The 19,079-nt window shown below is 36.4% G+C and overlaps 1 protein-coding gene across 3 annotated transcripts in view; it reads left to right on the top strand.

The window, feature by feature from the left end:
- Positions 1-19,055, top strand: part of GPCPD1 (glycerophosphocholine phosphodiesterase 1) — a 43,591-nt gene extending 24,536 nt beyond the window's left edge. For 2 of the 3 annotated variants that reach the window (XM_050314332.1, XM_050314333.1), the window contains exons 8-20: positions 294-540; positions 1,617-1,779; positions 1,871-2,003; positions 2,233-2,287; positions 4,162-4,254; positions 5,604-5,681; positions 6,648-6,687; positions 7,425-7,486; positions 8,366-8,431; positions 8,906-9,042; positions 10,206-10,341; positions 10,678-10,838; positions 17,220-19,055. In XM_050314332.1, coding sequence (XP_050170289.1) covers positions 294-540; positions 1,617-1,779; positions 1,871-2,003; positions 2,233-2,287; positions 4,162-4,254; positions 5,604-5,681; positions 6,648-6,687; positions 7,425-7,486; positions 8,366-8,431; positions 8,906-9,042; positions 10,206-10,341; positions 10,678-10,838; positions 17,220-17,424 — 1,576 coding nt within the window. In that variant the 3' untranslated portion in view covers positions 17,425-19,055. Of the gene's footprint in view, positions 1-293; positions 541-1,616; positions 1,780-1,870; positions 2,004-2,232; positions 2,288-4,161; positions 4,255-5,603; positions 5,682-6,647; positions 6,688-7,424; positions 7,487-8,365; positions 8,432-8,905; positions 9,043-10,205; positions 10,342-10,677; positions 10,839-13,687; positions 17,177-17,219 lie in introns of those variants that run through there. The other variant, XM_050314334.1, reaches the window with a different exon arrangement.
- Positions 19,056-19,079: the final 24 nt, after the last annotated feature.

Raw genomic sequence — 19,079 nt, 5'->3', positions numbered from 1 at the left:
GGCAGCCCAGATAGTTTGGTGAAGTGCTGCTTCTCAGACCATTAGGACAATTTTCATATTTATCCAAGCTCAAGTTTTAGCAGTGACTTGAGCACTTAAATCTGACTGAAGTATGATTTAGGCAAGGGCTATGAACTCTTCACTCTTATGAGGACCCACTGCATGTAATGCTGTCCTACAGATGGAGAAGTTGAGATGAATTCCTGTATTGTATGACCTTCTTTCTAATTCTTTATAATTTTCAAGGAAACTTCTGTGACTTAACCGTTTGTTTCATATTTCTGGTTGAACAGGGTTAAATTGACCCTAGAAGGCCTAGAGGAAGATGAGGATGATGAAGAGGGCCAAGAGAAAACATCCCCTACTGTACCTCAGAAAATGGCAAACACTGTGGAGTTCTCCTTAATAAGTAATAATGACTATAAATGTCGACACACTCAGCCAGACTGTGGTTATGCCTTGCAGCCAGACCGATGGATAGAATACACAATACAAACCATGGAGCCTGATAACTTGGAATTAATCTTTGATTTTTTTGAGGTATGTCTATTTACCCCTAAGAAGCAGCTCCAGTCTGCCTCTGAGAATTAAACTGAATTATTGTGATGGTTTCACTGTTGAAACAGGGCCACTGCCTGATATTACTGGATCTGCTGGATTTGTTTACACAAGTATGAGACTATTGGCTCCCAGCCCATTTTGCAGAAAGGTTTTATCAGTCTCCTTAATAGCACAGAAAGGTTTTCAGTTCTGCTTATTTAGATGTCAGTACAAATTAGACTCAAATCTCTGTGTGTGGTATTATAGTTAGGTTGGTTTGATATTTATCCCTTTACCAGAGCTAAGTTTTGCAGCTCCTACTTGATCCTGAACAATGTGTATATGAACTAGTTATATCACAATTATTTAATCTAAATTTTTATGTTATAAGCAGAAGAGATTTCTCTGAACTAACCAGTGCAAATTGAACCTGGATTCTCATTGCTCTATCTGTTATTTTGCACTGTATTTCCCCCCCCCCCGAAAGATCCTAATATTCAGAGTCCATTTTAAAAGAAAACAACTTTTTTATCTCTTTGTACTGTGTATGCAGAAGAAGGTTTTAAGCATTCTCTCTTTGGTCTGAAAATCACTTACACTTATAACTGTAAAGTGTCTACATAGTTCCTTGACTATGGTCAAGTGCATGTTCTACGTATCAGTTGCCTTCCCCTTCCCTGGAAATGAATACCAAGTTATTTTAAGCATGTATGTTATTCCAGTTAATTTTTGTTCTAAATATGACATGGGCTTTTTAGAAGACAGACTATTTCATGCATGCAGTTTTGACCTGAAAAGCTTGTCAAATCTAAGTTTTCAAAGACAACTGTGAGTTTTTTACATTTCCATCAAGATTTTCATATTACTGGTAGTAATTTGCAACACATTGTGTTAAACAATTTCAGTCTGAAAGTAGCATTTTCTGAATGCACAAGAGACTTGTTACATCAGTGCCTGTTTGTATCTTCCTGAGGAGCAAGGAAGAAGAGTTTGTTTAGAATTCTCACCTACATATAACAGTAAGTGTTTTGGTTTGATTGTTTTTTGTTTTGTTTTGTTTTTCTTTTCATTTTTAGGAAAATTTAGGTGAGAAGGTAGTACAAGGTGATGCGCTCCCAGGCCATGTAGGTTCTGCCTGCCTCCTGTCATCAACAATTGAAGAACTTGGGAAGAGTGCTGGAATTATTACACTTGCTATTATGAGCAGAAACCCAAGGAAGACAATTGGAAAAGTTAGAGGTACAGCTGACACAAACAACAGATGTAGATAACTTTACTTGAAGTGATCCATTATCTGTTGACATGGGAAGTGTTGGTGTTTTTCTTGTAGTGGACTACATAGTTATTAAACCGATCCAGGGATACACTTGTGATATGAAGGCTTCATATGCAAAATATTGGAAACCAAGAACAACTCTAGATGTTGGACACAGGGGAGCAGGAAACTCTACAACAACAGCTAAGTAAGTTTGTTTCTGTTTTGATCCGGGGCAATTATGTTTTGTTTCACTGACATCAGTTCAGGAAGCGGACATTTTAAAAAGCTGCAGCCTGTGGTCATTCAAGTCACTTCAATATGAAATGTGAGTGGTCTCCAAAACAAAAACTGTTTTGTTTTGTATTTCTGTTGTTTCAGTGGACTTCAGTGCTGTGCTGCATCTAACAACACCTTTTTATTTGCTGTTATTTCAGACTTGCTAAAGTTCAAGAGAACACCATTGCCTCTCTGAGGAATGCTGCTAGTCATGTATGTACACACATTTTCACACATTGTGGTACCTGTAGTTTAAACTAGGTTGGCTTGTATGCTTAATGTCCATGATTCAGTATAGTGGGTGGTAATTCCACTGATGTTAAATTATGTCAAATCACTGTGGAAGTTCCCTGAGTAGTGGGAAATAATAGCTAGATTAAACTTTTATTTTCAAGTTCTTAAAAAAAAAAAAAAAAGGCAAAACTTCTTCCATTTAATATGTTCTACTACAGAGAGAATTTTAATCTCAGTCCTGTAGAGACATAGGGTTGGAATAAGTTTGAACAAATGAATAAAATTTTGGCACTACCTGAGTCTGTCAGCGTAACTTGCAGGTGCCAAACTCTCTCGCTGAGACTCTCCCAAGCACTCTCTCAGAGGCTGCTGTGTAGCAAAACTTGGTGTCTGAAAATGTGACCTGGGAGCTGAGCTGATAGAATAGAACAGTCCTTTGTTTTGGTGCTTGCTACAGCTCCATGTGCCTAAACTCTGTGATTGAGGTGGTCACTTTTATTCCTTCCAGCAGTCTTGATCGCTGAAGTGCTCTGTGGTAAGATTGATCTAGACAGTCTAGTGCAGCAGAGTAACTGGAGGCCGAGGTACATTCAGAGGTTCTTTGGCTCTTGTTTTCACAGTCACATGGTGCTGAGAGATCACCTGCTGTTTAACTCATCTTTTCTAAGCCTTTATACCTTAGTGGTATTAATACAGGTTCTTGCAAAATGTCTGTTGAAGTTTCTTTAAAGGCACAGGAGCAGAATTGGCTACTGATTCTGGAGTACTCCCCAAGAGTCACAGCTGAAAGCTTTCTCTTCTTTTGAAGGAAGAGTATAATTTGAACACAGTGACTGGAACATGCACTGACTGCAAACCAAAAGCAGACTGTAGCTTCTAAATTGTTTTGAACAGTGGTTCTTAATCTCTGGGTGTGACATGCAGGTTTATAGGCAGGTTTTAAAAAGCCCACAAGAAATGTACCTGTGAGGCAGAGATTTACTAGGAAGTCAGTAGCAGCGTCACCAGAAAAGAGCTTTCAAATATTTGCAGATTGAGAGGGCTGAAAGCCACCGCTCTAAAAATATTTCTGCTGAGAAAAGTGCTGAAAAAAACCTGTCCTGTTTTCTCTCTGCACTGATTGGAAAAGTGTGAGTCAGGATGGTATACTTGGAGGCCTTTCAAAGGAATGATTTGCAGACAGTCAAAATAACTAAAAACCCAAGCTTCTTATTGTGTGTTTCTCTTTCTTTCCGGCCCTCCCTCTTTTCGAAAAGATTGTACTTAGAGCTCTTGGATCTTTCTTCCCTTTTTTTTTAAGCTCATAACATACAGCTGAAAAGGACAAGAGAATACTGGATGCAGCTATTTCTGCTCTTGCATATATAACACACTTCTGTTGTGTTACTCACTAGTGACTCCAGAAGCTCGTTGCTATATGCAATGTCTCCCTAAAGCTTTGCAATATGTAACCATCCCTTGTCTCTTGGTGGGGTGGTGGAGAGGAGGGAGGAAGGACACCGCAGAGGCATGTATGTTTTAAACATCTGTATTTAAAAATATCATCTTAACCTTTCTCTGAAACCAGGTTTACAATACTTGAATCTTACTAGAGGGTTTACAAGATTAAGCAAGATATATATATGTATTAGAGCTGCATTATGGTAATTAAAATACTTTCCCATATGATTCTTTTTTTCATTATTAATCTGCTGCTGAGCATAACTTAACTGGTAACAACCAGTTGAATTCAGCTTCTGTGTGAGGTCCAGTATTTACAGGTCCTGGATAACTTGTGTGCAGTTCTGTAGTCCTTGTGCATAAGTAGTAATGCTTTTTTTGTTTTGTTCTGTGTGGTTTTCAATTTTCTATAGGGAGCAGCATATGTGGAATTTGATGTACATCTTTCTAAAGACCATGTGCCTATTGTATACCACGATCTCACATGTTGCATGGCCATGAAAAAGGTAAAGATGATGGCATTTGTATTTTATTTATAAGTATGACCATTCCAGAAACCGAAATGCCAAGCTGTCATAGAAATAATTCTGGAGACTCAAAGGACGGAATGGGAAGAAATATGCAGCATTACTCTGTGCATGAAGTAGAGCAGGGAAGTTGAGTTTTTCCTTTTGATGTTGTAGCAAGAGCTTTTGAGATGCGCTGTTTCTTTGGCACTCCTCAAGCCAACATTATATTTATCATTTAACTTTCTTATAAATTTAGGATATGGAAGGAAACAAAGCAGGCAACTCTACTATGTTCAGTAGTGCCTGGGGGGCTGTTTTAGACTGCCAGAGCAGTCTAAAACAACTTCTTTTTGTTTCTTTTTGAGGGGGAGTTGGTGTGATTCTCAGCATGATTTCTCTCTCCTACTGACACTTAAATGTTTACTTGTCTTAAGTAGTTGTGTACTCATAACTCTTTATGTCAAACCAAAGTCTGCTTTGTTTGGATCCCAGTAGATGGACAGCAGAAAAATGGAAGAAACAAGGATCTCCTTCATTTAGGGAGTTTGATTAGCCAAAAATGGCCTGGCTTTCATTATTTTTTTTAAAAAACGTTTTCTTTAACCCTTTTTAACTTAAGCATTTTGCTCTGTTCCTTAACTGTGAGGTAAACAATATACTTCATGTCTCATGTGGAAGTGAGGTTGAAGAACTCTTGGATTGCTCAGTGGGTCAGAAGAAAAGGAGCTAGAACAGAGGTTCTACGAGCAGACTGTCCTGTCTTCTTGGCACTAAGTCTTGTGTCATCAAAGTCTCACACCCTTTGCAATATTGCAGTTTATAAAAAGCTTGGTTTTGAACAGTTGTGGAAATGGAACTTTACTAAGGGAAGTAGATATTCAGTGTGAGAAATGGACAAAATTTTTTTGACACCAGATCTTTATTTTGGCAGCAGAGTGTGAGTGTCTCAATTTCACCCCAGGACATTTGTCTTTTTATATTAGTTTCTGTGATATTGGATAGGCAGTAGTATTGGAGTATTTTTTACTGCATTTCTTTACTTGCACATCTTTTTTCTGATTAACCAATCAGGTTTTTATAGAATAAATATACTAACTTTTTGTGAAGAAAGAACTTTAAAGTCTCTGACTTGTGTGAAACAAATCCTGTTTTTTTCAAAAGGACACCTGTTCTATGCTTCTAAGTGACTGTTGTCTCCTGAAAACTGATCATCTTATTAAGATATAACTTGTATCTTTGTCAATTAAAGGCAACTATTTTTTCTCTTTAATGTCATGGTATTAAAAGCATGTAGGCTTTTTTGTAGTTTTCAGTTATGCTTAATTATGTATTGTTTCTCTTCAAAGAAACTGGATACAGAGCCTTTGGAACTGTTTGAGATTGCAGTCAAAGAACTTACATTTGATCAACTGCAGTTATTGAAGGTATTGTTACTTTGGCTAGTACAATATGCTGTGTGTAGAATTTCAAATTGTGTATGAAACTTAGAGTTTTTGGGAGTAACTAAAGACAGTTTGGGAGAGCACAGTTCTAAAAATCGTGTGACTAGAACAATGAGCTAATTCCAAGAAAAATACTTCTACAGCACAGTTACAACTTGAATAAATTCCATTACTTGCATCTTCTAGAAAGGTGGTCTGACAGCTTGTGTAGATTCATATCATTATGCTAACAATGTTAATTTTTAAAAAATAAGGAAGGTTGAAATTGAAGGTGGGGTTCGTTGAAAGCCGGTGCTTTGAAGTCTTTGAAGAAAAACATCTGTCACGAAGTCTGTCTGATTTTAAAATGTTAGAGGGATTGTGTTGAACTACTCTACCTTCTGAACAGAAGTGCCCTGTCTAACTAAAAGGGGATCAAGGGATGAGGCTGGGCCACTCAAGACCCCACTGAGATACCTGTCCTCAGTCAAGGAAGCATCTGGCTGATCCAAGAACTATATGATCATTTTTACTTAAAGTTACTTGGTCTGCTCCTTTTTGTGCAGGGGGGATTTGAATAGAGCGAGGAAGTTGGCCCTGTGTCTGGCCTGATTCTGTCTCAGTATGTGACTGCATTATAAAACTGGTCAGCCCTCTGCACTGGATTAAACACAGAGGAGAGATTAATACTCAGATTTCTTCACATCTGGCTGTGGAATTATACTCTGTGTGCTTTTACCCTTGAACGTATTTTTTCAATTTTCAGTAAGCATGTTTTCCTTGAAATCTTTAAAACAAACTTTGAAAGAAAAACGTGATCTTCTTTGTTCTTTTACAGATTACTAAAACTGTCTATAATGGACCTTTAAACTTAAAAACTAGTTCATAAGGAAATTTAGTTACATTTTGCATGTAGGAAGATCTCTATGGGGGTAGAGTGTTTGCTAATGTTACTCTTATGTTCTTCAGCTGGCTCACGTGACTGCCCTGAAAGTAAAAGATCAGAATGGTACGTAGTAGTTTGGAAGAGTCTTGAGATTGATTGCTTCATTACCATGTATTTATATATATTCTGTGGCTGCAGTTGCTTGTTCTAATCACATTTGTCATCCTCCTGAACGCTTCTAAATGCTTATTTAGTTAATTCTGTGTGTGCTGTAGAGTTCTTTGCTGGGAAGTAAATAGCTGAACAGAAGTTACTCCCTTGAGAAGAGGAGGCAAGGATTGTGGAAGGTGCATGTATAGATCAGTATATATTTACAAAGTTGCTACTAATGTTTCCATCTTAGACTCCTCTAACTTCAGCTCTTCAGAACTGCCAGCAAGAACTTTGGTAACTGTTGTAGGGTGTCTTTTGGCTTAATATAGGGACAGCAGATTGTCAAAGTACCTTGCACATCCTCCCAGTCTAGGAAAAGATAAAATAAATAATCCTTGATAGGCAAGGCTGCTTCTTCTACTGGGTGTGATTCAGTGAGTGAAGTGGTGAGGGATGGGAGAAGCCGTTTCTGATCAGTATTATGGCAAGTTTTTAAATGATTGTCAAAAAATTTTTCCCATGGGCAAAGCAGGAATTGCCAACACCATCTTTGGAGTATGTCAGAGGGAAGGTGTAGGTAATCAAAAGGTAGACCTGATTCATTCTTCAGTCCTAAGGGCCTTATGAGTTTGAGACAGTTTTCTTGCTGGGATTACTGGGATTATGTTGCTATCTGCTTTGATTCAGTATTTTATATTTCTTTCCAGCATCTTTTAAAGAGGAAGAAAACTCTGCTTTTGAGACCCAGCCATTTCCTTCACTGCAAAGAGTAAGCAAACCTTATATATGATATAAGGTTTATATACAAGGAATATAGATGATAATGATGACTGTGAAACATGAAAGTATGTGTTTTATTTTCAACTTTGCCCACAAGGGATATTAATTTTTGGCTTTAGGTCTCCGATATCAGTGTTGAAACTGAGAATATGGGCTTCATTGCTGGCCACTGGAGGCTTTTCAGTGCTTAAAAGTAATAGTTTGCAGATATTTCAAGCTTCTTAATTCATGAACTCAAGTGGCATAGCTCAGGGTACACAAGGGCATTGCATTTTAATGCACTGATAATTGTTTCTAATGTTGAAAAAAACCAACCACCTGGCCTTAGGCAGTTCATCACACAGTATTGACCATCTAGCAGAGCCAGCCACAGAGGAATACATCCTCGGATATTCATGACTGTGTGACCTTCACCTTTGAGTTGGAGTCGCCTTAAAGATAATTCTTTACAAGAACTTCACATGAAAGAACTTTTTTTTATCATCATCATCATCATCATCATGATGATGGCAAGCTCATGGATTTTGTACTTAGGACTATGTGTTTATGTATCTTTCTGGAGAAATAAACCCCATTTTTTCTTTAGGAGTACAAATGGGGCATTTCTTACATGTATTAAAGTGAATTGACTTGCATTTGTGCCTTGTCAGAATTTTGTCCTTAAGATTTTATCCATTTATATGCATTTATTAAGTTGAAATTAGAGTAAAAAAGGGTGTATATGTTTCTTACGTTAAAAACTTGAGGGGCTTCATTTTACTGTTAGACACCATTGGCATTAAATTCCAATGTATTCTCCCAAAAATGACCTTCAGTGCTTTGTTGTGTCCTTTACTGTGGGGTCTTTTCATAATGAATTTTTTTTCAGGTCCTGGAGTCTGTTTCTGAAGATGTTGGGTTTAACATAGAAGTAAAATGGATCTCCCAGCAAAGGGTAAATGAATGTTCTTGTGATTTACTTTAATTCTTTGACAGCTAAAGCTTGTAATTTGACATGGTGCAGTAATACAAGCGACTGTTTCCTGGTCGCAGGGTTGTGTTCATTTAGAAATAACAACAGAGAATGTCTGCTATAGGTTTTGGTGGTCTTTCAAGAAATTCCATTATATTTCAGAGAAATCCTTTGCATTTTAAAAATTAGCACAGGCTTCCTAGAAATGTTTTCCTTGGACAGGGGGACAATGAATTTTTCACTGAATCTTCTTGCTGTGAGAATTCAGCTGCCCCTCAGACTGTCAGTCCTGTAGAGCTGTAACTAACATTCAGCAGACTGAAGGGTTGGTTTCTGTATTCGAACTGGCAAACTAAATTTTCAGTTTTGCTCAGGTAGAATGAAAAACATTGCTGGTTAAAATAATTTCAGTAACCACTAATTTAAATGTCTGAAGCTTGTTCTTTCTTTTTCTAGGATGGACAGTGGGATGGCAACTTGTCAACTTACTTTGATATGAACCTTTTTCTAGATATTATTCTAAAAACTGTTTTGATGAATGCTGGAAGAAGAAGAATTGTATTTTCTTCTTTTCATGCAGATGTTTGTACAATGTAAGTTAAGAAGATAAATTATGTATTTTCTTTTTCTCTCTCTCTCTTTTTTTTTTTTTTTTTTTGGGTATAATTTACTTTGTGCATAAGAATACCCAACAGGAACAAATAACAATTTGTTTTACTTAGACATAAACTTTGGGTGCCAAAATAGTTAGGAACTGAAATGAGACCACTTTGCCATCAGAAATGACTCAAAAATCAAATAGGAGAACTAAATCATAGATATTTTTGTCAAGTGCCTTCCTGAATGCTTCACTCTTTCTTGACACAACAAAAAAGGTCAAGGTTTCCTCTGGTATCCCAAAGTTTTTTTTTTAGTCGTGCTCCAGGTCTTGTTACAATTTTTCACCGTATCTGCCTTTTTAAAAGGACAGAAAACAAAAGAACTTTGTGTTGCCCATGTTTGGTTTAGGTTTTCTTTGTGGTTTTTATTAAGTGGTTTACTTTGCTTTTTGTGGAATTTCACATTGAAGGTATTGGGGCACAGAAAAAGAATAGGAGTTGAACTGGTGGGATACATAGGAACTAAAAGTGTGCTGCAGTACTTGGTAACCAGAAGTGCCTCAGCACTGTTAAAGAAAGCTTTGTTATGGAAGCTTCATTTCATGCTGCACTGATGAAAATACCATTGAAGAGTCAATGGGCAAGGCAAAACTTAAGTCAAGGTACTGATAAAAGGGTTAAGAAGCAAGTGTGTAACGACATGCCAATCTCAAAATTTTGCTTCTACCTGTTGTCATTTCATACCAGTGTACTGGTACCTAAGTTGAAAAATACATTAGCAAGGTTAGGTTCTTGATATTAACCATCTTTAGAAATTCTTATCATGGATCTTCATGTTACTCTAACCTGCATTTAAGAAGAAAATTACAGAATTAAACAGCCTTCAATGATTTTTGAGGATGTGGATCTGAGTTCAACATTAAGTCAAGCTTCCCTCAAACTGCGTGTTAATCTTAATCTCTAATAATGGGAAAAGAAATAAATAATTTGAGCAGTTTGTCACACAGTTTGATGCTAAACTGTAGTACCATTTCATAGCACCAGCTAGGAACTAGAAGAACGTGCAGCACAGAGAGGAATTCCACTCAAAACAGTAAAATTGAATTCCCCTGCTTTTTTTTTTCATTTCCTACTTGTGAACTTTTTATTTCTAACAGGATTCGGCATAAGCAAAACAAGTATCCTGTGTTATTTCTCACCCAAGGAGAATCCAAACTCTATCCAGAGCTTATGGACCTTAGATCTCGCACAACTCCAATTGCCATTACTTTTGCACAGTTTGAAAACTTACTGGTAAGCTGACACAAGTTCTGGTACTACTCTGTGGTAAAATGAAACTAAATTATTACTCCTTGTTTTAAATCTATCATTTTTCACACAAACACTTAAAAATTACAACTAACCTCATGAAAGAAATACAATAAAGTTGGGTAACTGCCAAATTAATGTCCATTGTTTCAAATGTCGTAATAGAGTGTTTTAAAAATAGCACTATCAATAAACTCTCTAATTGTATAAATTATTTTTTATTATTATGGATGAAATCATAAGGAGCTGCAAGTGTCAAAGATTAAAAAAACTGATGTGTTTCAGAAACATGAATTTTAACTGAAGTCTTTTGTATTTCAGGGAATTAATGTGCATTCTGAAGATCTGCTGAGGAATCCATCGTTTATTAAACGGGCCATATCTGAGGGCTTAGTTATTTTTTCATGGGGCGATGATGCAAATGACCCAGACAACAGGAAGAAGTTGAGAGAATATGGTGTTCATGGGCTGATATATGACAGGTATTTAATTATAGCTTTTATGAATAATCATCATCGAGCTTAGAAACTGTTGTGTCTTGATTCCAGTGAAATGTCACATTGCTTCTTGGTTGACTGGGTGCAGAATATCTTCCTTCTTGTATTGGAAGTACAAGAAGCCCATAAACCCAGATCAAGAACAAGTCTAACACTTATTCCCACTCTTTCAGCTGTATAAATGAAGTGAAATAATTTGTTTGTTCTGAGATTAACATAAATGTAATTTGGTTCTTTAAAGAAATAGTGCATGGCACACACATTTAAGGTGCTACTGATATTTCTGAGGATAGTTTTTAAGTTATGTACATGATATGATGAGGACAATATTATTTAATGGTTTGCCTGAAAGCTTAAGCTTTCTACATTAAACTGTGGAAATAGCTAACACAGTTTAAGTGAATAATTTTAACTTAAGTTTTGCAAACATTCTGTTGTGTTTCAAAGCTGTGAATTCACCATTTTTCCTATTAAAATTATCTTGGAGGGACTCCAGGGCAAACTGCTGAATTAGTCACTATAGAAGGTAGCTATTCTATTATTTCCAGACAATTCAGGTGGTCATCGGAATATCATGGTGAATATTTGAACAAAAGTGTTGTTGTGTTATTAAGTTCTTCACAAACACCAAAAGTTTTAGCTCATTTGTCACTGAAGATGTGAAATTCATTATTACAAGATGATGACTAGTTTGAGAAGCTGTATTAAATTAGAAATTCTGATAGATGAAAAAGAATGTCATTGGGAAAGCAGTAAGTGTAACTAAAGTGTCAAATTATAGAAGACTTTCAAGCCTTTTGCTTTAGTAAGGATATTGCTTTGCATATTGTTTTACCTGAAAAAATAAAAAGGGAGGAAAGGGATTAATAATTGTCAAGGACTCTGTTTTATAAAGTGAAAACTGAGAGTCAGTTTAACATATCTAGAGGCAAGAAATCAAATAAGGTTTGCTCTTTCCTTCTCATTGAAAAAAAAAAAAAAGGTTAACTCTCTTTTATCTGTTCTTGACTGTTAAGAGTCCTTCCAGAGTGGTGGATCCATTGCCTCTCTGCTTTGCCAGAGGTCTCACTTCTTGTACTGTGTAGAGTGTCTCCTGTTCTTTGACAGTAAAAAAGAATAACTAGATTTTTACACTGGAGATCAGATCCAGACTGAAGACATTAAAACATAAGTCCTCTTTCTTGCCACAACATTGCTGTGTGTTGTATCTCTTCTAAAACTCATGATTGAGGGCCCCTTTAATTGATGAAAATTATCTCTGGAGTAGAATGCAGATGAAACTCTGACTCTTTGATGTACAATCCTAGAGAAATGAGATTGGATCCTATTATGTGCATAACTTAAAGTAATACATTGTTGGTTCATGAATAGGTGGGGTGTTTTAATCAATTACTGCTGTGTAAAATATGCTTAAAATGTCTGTTCATCTGATGTCTACTAATCCAGTCTTCCAGAGTTGCTAATTTCTCCATGTGCAATGCACATTCAGTACTATGGTAAAAAAATTAAGAAGGTGACAGCCTCATTTCTGACTTCATGTTGCTTTTCTTACTCCAGATACTCAACACTACTTAAATGCTGTTGCATTGCTGTCAAGGCTACAAGTCTGCTCCTTGTCGTCTTATGGTCCCTTATGTACTGTTCAGTGTGTTTTAAGTTGTAGTAGGATAACAGAACACCTTTCAGCTCACCTTTTGGCAACTAACCAACTTGTTGGAAATCTGAATTCCCTTGTGGATTTAACTGAAGAAAAATTTCTTAACTTCCCTGCACTATTTAGATCATTTAAATTCTTAGTAGTGTTCATCTCTCCTCTCGCTGCCTGCCCCGTGTATCCCTGGCACTTTAACATCTTTCCACTTTATTAAGAGGAACCCCAGAATTAGTAGTAATTCCAAGGCTATTTAAAAACTCTAGTTCTGCTCTGCATTTTTTTTTCGTTTTTCAAGTTGCAAACTGCAATTTGAGTAGCAAACAATTATCTTATTTCAGTATCATTGTTGCAGGGAAATGCTATTTCCCCTCTTTTCCTGTAGAATGTTCCTTTGCAATTCTTAATTACTTTTCAAAAGTTACTGATTAAATTCAGTCTTAATATAGGTCCCTTTAGAAGAAATATGACACTTTCTGAAAGTTGCATCAGATATCTCAAGCTGGACACTTTGAAATGCAGGTGGCACTTTCAAGTCCTGGACAGAATGTCAAAAAGTAAAACCTGGCAGCAAGTGTTTCCACTCCCACTTGGAGCTGCTGGGTAAAGAGGCAATCTTCCAGATCATTTGAGACTATGAAGTTGATATTAAGAGTTAAAATAGGTATGGAGGAAACATCCATATTCCTGTGCTGTTTGAGGTTTAGAAATAAATGTATTTAAAACTACTGTGAAGCAGAACTCGAGAGAGAGATGTACTTACCTGTTTCAGGGTCTAGAAATAAGTAGGGACTGCAGTAATCTGTTTATTAGTGTAAAGCCAGTTCATGCTATTATTGTGTCTTCAAATTCCAGAATATTTCTAGGGCTGAATCAAGGCATGCTTCTTCCATGGTTTCTGCAGAATTTTTGTTCTCTGGATTTATGGCTGAGTCCAGATATTTATCAAAAATTGCTGTGCCTGGTGTTCTGTGTTGCTGTTTACTAGACCTTTACTTACACTATCTTAAGTGCTAGTTATCTGAATAAGCTAGAAAGAGAAAAGAGGAATTTTAGTGAATTTTTGGTTGCTTTCACATGGCCCTTAGTTACTGTATGCAGTAGTGATTTCTGAGATAATGAACTGTCTGCATAGAGATAACTTCTGTAAGCTGTGTTTTCCAAACTTTAATCATCCATGTAGAGTTGGCCAAAACAATGTAGCCAGTTGTGAAGATGGCAGAAACACTGTGTCCTGAATACCAAAAGTTGGTGATATCAAGCACGGGGCAAAAAAAAAAAAAAATGCAGGTAGGGGGTTCTGACTTTGCTTTGCATGAAGAAAAGCTGCAAGACTAAATCTGGGAAGCTTACAAATGCCAACAATATTAAAAGAATGATCTCACTGGGGCAGAGGAAAGAACACACACATCTCTCTCCCCCCATCCAGTCCTTTCTCCACTTGGGCTGCAGGTTATTAGATATACCCAAAGACATTACACCAAATGGATGTTCTGGTGCTGTTGCTGGGATGATACTCTACTATTTTCCTGTGGTTCAACTGGTTTCATCTCAGTGTTTAAAGTAACCAAATTCCTTATATTAAAAGGACAATCTACAGAAAGGTGCCACCTCTGCCTTCAGGCTTTTATTTGGGCCCTTATACAGAAGAATACTTTATGTGCATGACTGGGTATATTCTGTCTACACAGAAATCTCATCCTTAAAATGCTCTATTAGTCTGATGTTTAGATTTTAATTAGAGAAGAAACTTTAACTTATTGTAGTGAAATTCTCTGGCTTGGCAAAAAATGATGAATTTTAAAGCAGGATTTGTGGGGTGATTTATCTGGTATTTTTCTCCTGGGTAAGCTTTGTAAACAGTCCAGGAAATACTTAACTCAGTAAAAGCAATGCAGTCTTATGTTTTTACACCTGTTGGCTGTATATTAAATACCAACGTGGAGAGGGGCTGGGTGCTAACCTACACTTGCATTGTCTTTTTTTTCATTCACTTTACATGATCTGAATTTTGTTTGTTGAATAATACGCACAACTGCATAAAAATGCTAAATCAGTAATTCTTACGCTGAGAGCTTTTCCATGAGAGCTTTCTTAGGCTGCATGTTGCATTTGTGGACTCTGGACGAAAGCTCTGTGCTTGATTGGTATTAGTAACTTCCCAAAATTGAACACAAATTTAGCTGGCAATCAAGGCAAAAGCATTCCAAACACTTCTCAAAAGCAGAAGACTGTCTAAATCTGCGCTGCCCTGTTTGCCTGAAACTGCATGTTACTTAAAATACAGCATGGATATATGAAGGATCTGCACTACTATTAGTTGATTTATAATTTAACCTGCTCAGTGATTAAGATGTTACGCAATGGCAATCTAAGTCTTCCCTATTTTGTGAATTGCAAATTAAACTAAACTCGAGTTTACCTTGATGCAAAGAAAAATGAAGAGTTTTAATCAAAAGCTTCCCAAAATCTCTTTAGCATGAAAACAGTTTTTCAGTGCTGATGACTTTTGTCTCATGTGTGTTTTCAGAGGTTGCAGAAACACCTGACAGGAGCTAAACACATCAGTTTTACATCCACTGCATGATCCTGTAATGTCCTGCAAGTCTTTTGTAGAAAGTGCTTATTTTAAAAAGTAATTTTTAAAGGATTCTTCCCACTCTTCTGTGGAGCTTGCTCATTAATAGGAAGTTGAATGGAGGAACTTTGGTGCATAGCTACTTACGAATAAGTGTCCTGTTGAAGAATGAAGGATAGGGAGATGTTACTTATTTTGATGTAATTAAATAATTAATTGAGAGACATCCTGAAACAGTGCTCTGTTTTTGCAAACTGGTGGCTTACTTTCATGGCCCCGAACGAAAAGTGAGGACAAGAAATTCTGAATCACAAGCTGTGCTTCAAAGTGTCTTCTCTGCTTTTGGTTTGGAAGAAACACCCTATACACATTGGAGCAGACTGGCTCTGGTGAACAGGTTCAAAGGAGTTTGGAGGGTTGGATTCCTCCAAAATGCCAATTGAAAAGAACTTAATATGAAGCAAGAATTGGAGAATTTATGCTGTAGTAAAGAACTAATAAAATACCTGCCAGAAGCCGCTTAGAAACATGCTTAGCCATGTTCTAGGAACAAAGTGCTTAGAAATGTGCTTTTGCTCTTCTAATGTCTAACTGATGGGAAGGACTTGAGGTTCTTAGTCCCTAAAGTGTATTACTTGTATAGAAAACTGTCTTCTAGTTTCAGTGCTTTGCCTTGAATGCATAGAGAAATTCATAATGTGTAAACTGACAAGAAAGCACAGGTCTTACCTGCATCCTGGAAAGAAGGCAGGGCTTTTGTTTTGCAGATAGCTTCCATAAGGCAATTTTGGGTTATATCTTAGGCCTGTGTTGGATTATAGGTGCTGTGCAAGTAATTGAACTGCTATGCCTTCTATTTGAATTTCGTAAAAACAGACAGCATTTATCCTCACTCTGAGGAGTTTTCGTCACAGAAATTGTCTGTAGAGAGTGTGATCCGTATCAATATTTCCTGTAGAAGTGTTTCCTTATTTGAATTCTGTTACTATATCGGTCTTTGAGCTGCATTTTGTTTTGGATGTCTCAGAGTTGCCAGCAGTTCACAAGTTGTCTTGTTGGGGTAAAAAGGCACCTTGCTTGCACTCTGTCATACAGCACTCTGTTACTCTGATTTGTGACACTGCATTCCTTTTGGACATACCTTGAAAACTTATGAAGGACAAAGGATGATGAAATAAAACCAAACTAATTTCTTGAAGGAATCATAAGGAAAGGTATGAATATTCATAAAAGACTAAGGTGGAAGCCATGGTGATTTCTTCCAGAAGTTTTCATTTGAAGGAGATAAACCTGGAGATGTGCAATACCTGAAATTGTATATGCACAACTGGATGCCCAGAAGGAAATTTTGGATAGAAATAACGTGCTGATATTAGAAATTACTGTTGGGAGATCAGGTGTTGTACCATAGTTCGGTTACAGGAACATGAATGCTTTTGTTTTATAATGAATTACACCAAAATAATGTTAGGATTATGCTCAGTGTCACTGTCAGACTCAAAATGTGTGTTGGATTTTGTGTGAGGTGACATTTTAAATCCTGCAGGTTTGCTTACATGTGTGAAAACAAGAAATTGAAATGAGGATAGACTATTTGAAATAGTGTAGATAGTTAATTTACATTAGGTATGAAGAAAGATCAGATTTTCTGGTTTTCACTCTTGACCTAATATTGTTATGGTAATTCAAGAGAGGTGGTTCTGAACTGGGGGGAGGTGAAATACTCCTTGAAACAGTAAGCATAAACTCCTTTCAGTGTGATATACAAGTAGTATATCAGTCTGTTCAAATAATCTCAGGGCTCTGAAATTTCTTATGCTTTTAAGTTTGAAGTCTGGAACACTGATCTTACTGTTTTGTGCCACCTGTAAAATCACGTTTTTTCAGGAGATGAAGTAAGTAAATGCCAGTGGGGAGCTTTTCAGTATATCCAATGAAATACTAATCAGTCTGTGTAAAAGGAATACCATTCTATATTGCAAGATGAACAGCAAAACTTTGGATACTAACCTCAAACAAACTGTCCTTATAGACTTACCAATACCTAACACCCCCCCCAGCTGCTTTATCTAGTGTACATTTCTGTCAGCTGTCAGTTTATACTGATCAATGTTTTTTTCTTTTCTCATTCATTCAGGATATATGACTCAAATCCTGAGCAACCAAATATATTCCAGGTGGAGCAGCTGGAACGTCTCAAGAGAGAATTGCCAGAGTTGAAAAGCTGTGTGTGTCCCACTGTTAGCCACTTCAAATCCATAGTTCCATGTAAATGTCATAATAGCTACCTGGAAGAGAAAGCTGTAGATAACTTGAAGAGTGTTCAAATGCAAAATGACTAATTTTAGGCAGGATGCTGTTTTGTATCTAGCAAATTTTCACTATTGGAACAGTCCTGTCTATGCTTTCAGGTTGGTTTATTTTATTTTTAAAAATCTCCAAATAGCAATAACTGTGTTCCTCCTTCCTAACAGTACTTACTAAAATTTCAGACAATGTTAAAATCTTCAACCAGTTATAGTTATTGTTCCAATTTACATATAGAGTTTTAACTTTCCCCTATAGTCATGGCAAATCTTGAAAAACAAAATTAACGCTAGTGCTTTTAAAAAACAAATTAATGAAGCAGTCTCAGTAGTGAAAGCTCAGAAACTTGAATCTTAGGGAAATGACAATGAATACAAATTACAATATTGAATATCCTGAAAAATTGTTTTGACTTTGATTTTACTTTTTAGAGGCTGACAAGCTGTAGCATTTATCTGACAACAGGAAATTAAGAGAGTGATTGTGATATAAATATACATATAAATAGATCTGGCCTATAAAAAGATCTGAATGAATTGGTACCTCATATACATATATATATGTATGTATTTGCACTGATAGATCCACCTGTACAAAGCTTTGTGCAATTTGAAAATATTTATATATTTTTTAGTAAACTGCAGTCATTTTTTTCCCACTTCATTGGACATTTAGGCTGCTGCCTTTGTTGTCTCGTTTGTCAGTTTGTACTGTGCCTGTGTATAGCAATTAGGGGTGAACCACAAGTATGATTTTATTTTATTTTTATTTTTTTTTCATTAATCGCACACAGGCCTGCAGAACTTTACAAATGTTGCTAATAATTTTAACAGAATTACAGAAACATCTTCAGTGGTTGAGAATCTCTTTTTGCACAGTAACCTTAATGGACAGAATATGTACCATGCACAAACTCTACAGAATGCATGCTTTATCTATTAAGCATGAAATTTAGGTGTTTGCTGAGGCCCTTGCATCTTTATGGTGCTAGTTATGTGTGAAGGATGCAAGGACCAACTCAACAACTTAATCTTTTTTGCCTAAAATAAACCACAAGCCTATTTATTCACAAACATTTGAAGAAAAGGCTATACCATAAGTGGTTTGTCTTATTTACACAATGCAAGCTACTAGCTTTTGTATTTAGCAAGATTTTTGGCTTTTACCTTGGAGCAAGAATCACAAATGTACTGAATTCAGATAATTGGTATTCTCTTGACTGGTATCTATCCTCTGTAATTTATTACAAAGTCATAGTTTAGAGTTCTTAATAGATAAGTATGCATGTCCTTTTTCCTCCTGACATTGCAGGTCATGCCAACACAATAGCTGTAACTTTCTACTGAAGTGTTAATGTATAATAAGAATGGAAAATATTTATTTTTTTTCTCTTGTAAATTGACGATGAAGACAATAGTATGTACTATATTCTTTATATACGGTCATCGCTACGTAGAACTGATTGTACAAAGCCATTGCAAATAAGCGCTTGAGCCTGCACTGCTGAGCAGTTTGAAACAGCTTGTTTTGACTTGTGTATTTGAGTATTTAAAGCCGGGTTTTTGTTTTTTTTTTTTTGTCATGCACAAACAGCACAGTAATGATTAGGTATCTGGAAACCGCCTTTTAATAAAAAACAAACAAAACCCCACAACCCTAAACGAAACTTGGAGGTGTGTGAGCTGTGTTT

The sequence above is a fragment of the Myiozetetes cayanensis genome, unplaced genomic scaffold (assembly GCF_022539395.1).
Source record: "Myiozetetes cayanensis isolate MyiCay16 unplaced genomic scaffold, myiCay2020 scf2-11, whole genome shotgun sequence".
Lineage (NCBI taxonomy): Eukaryota > Metazoa > Chordata > Aves > Passeriformes > Tyrannidae > Myiozetetes > Myiozetetes cayanensis.
The sequence above is the reverse complement of the archived record's forward strand: the minus strand, read 5'-3'. Positions and strand labels throughout refer to the sequence as shown.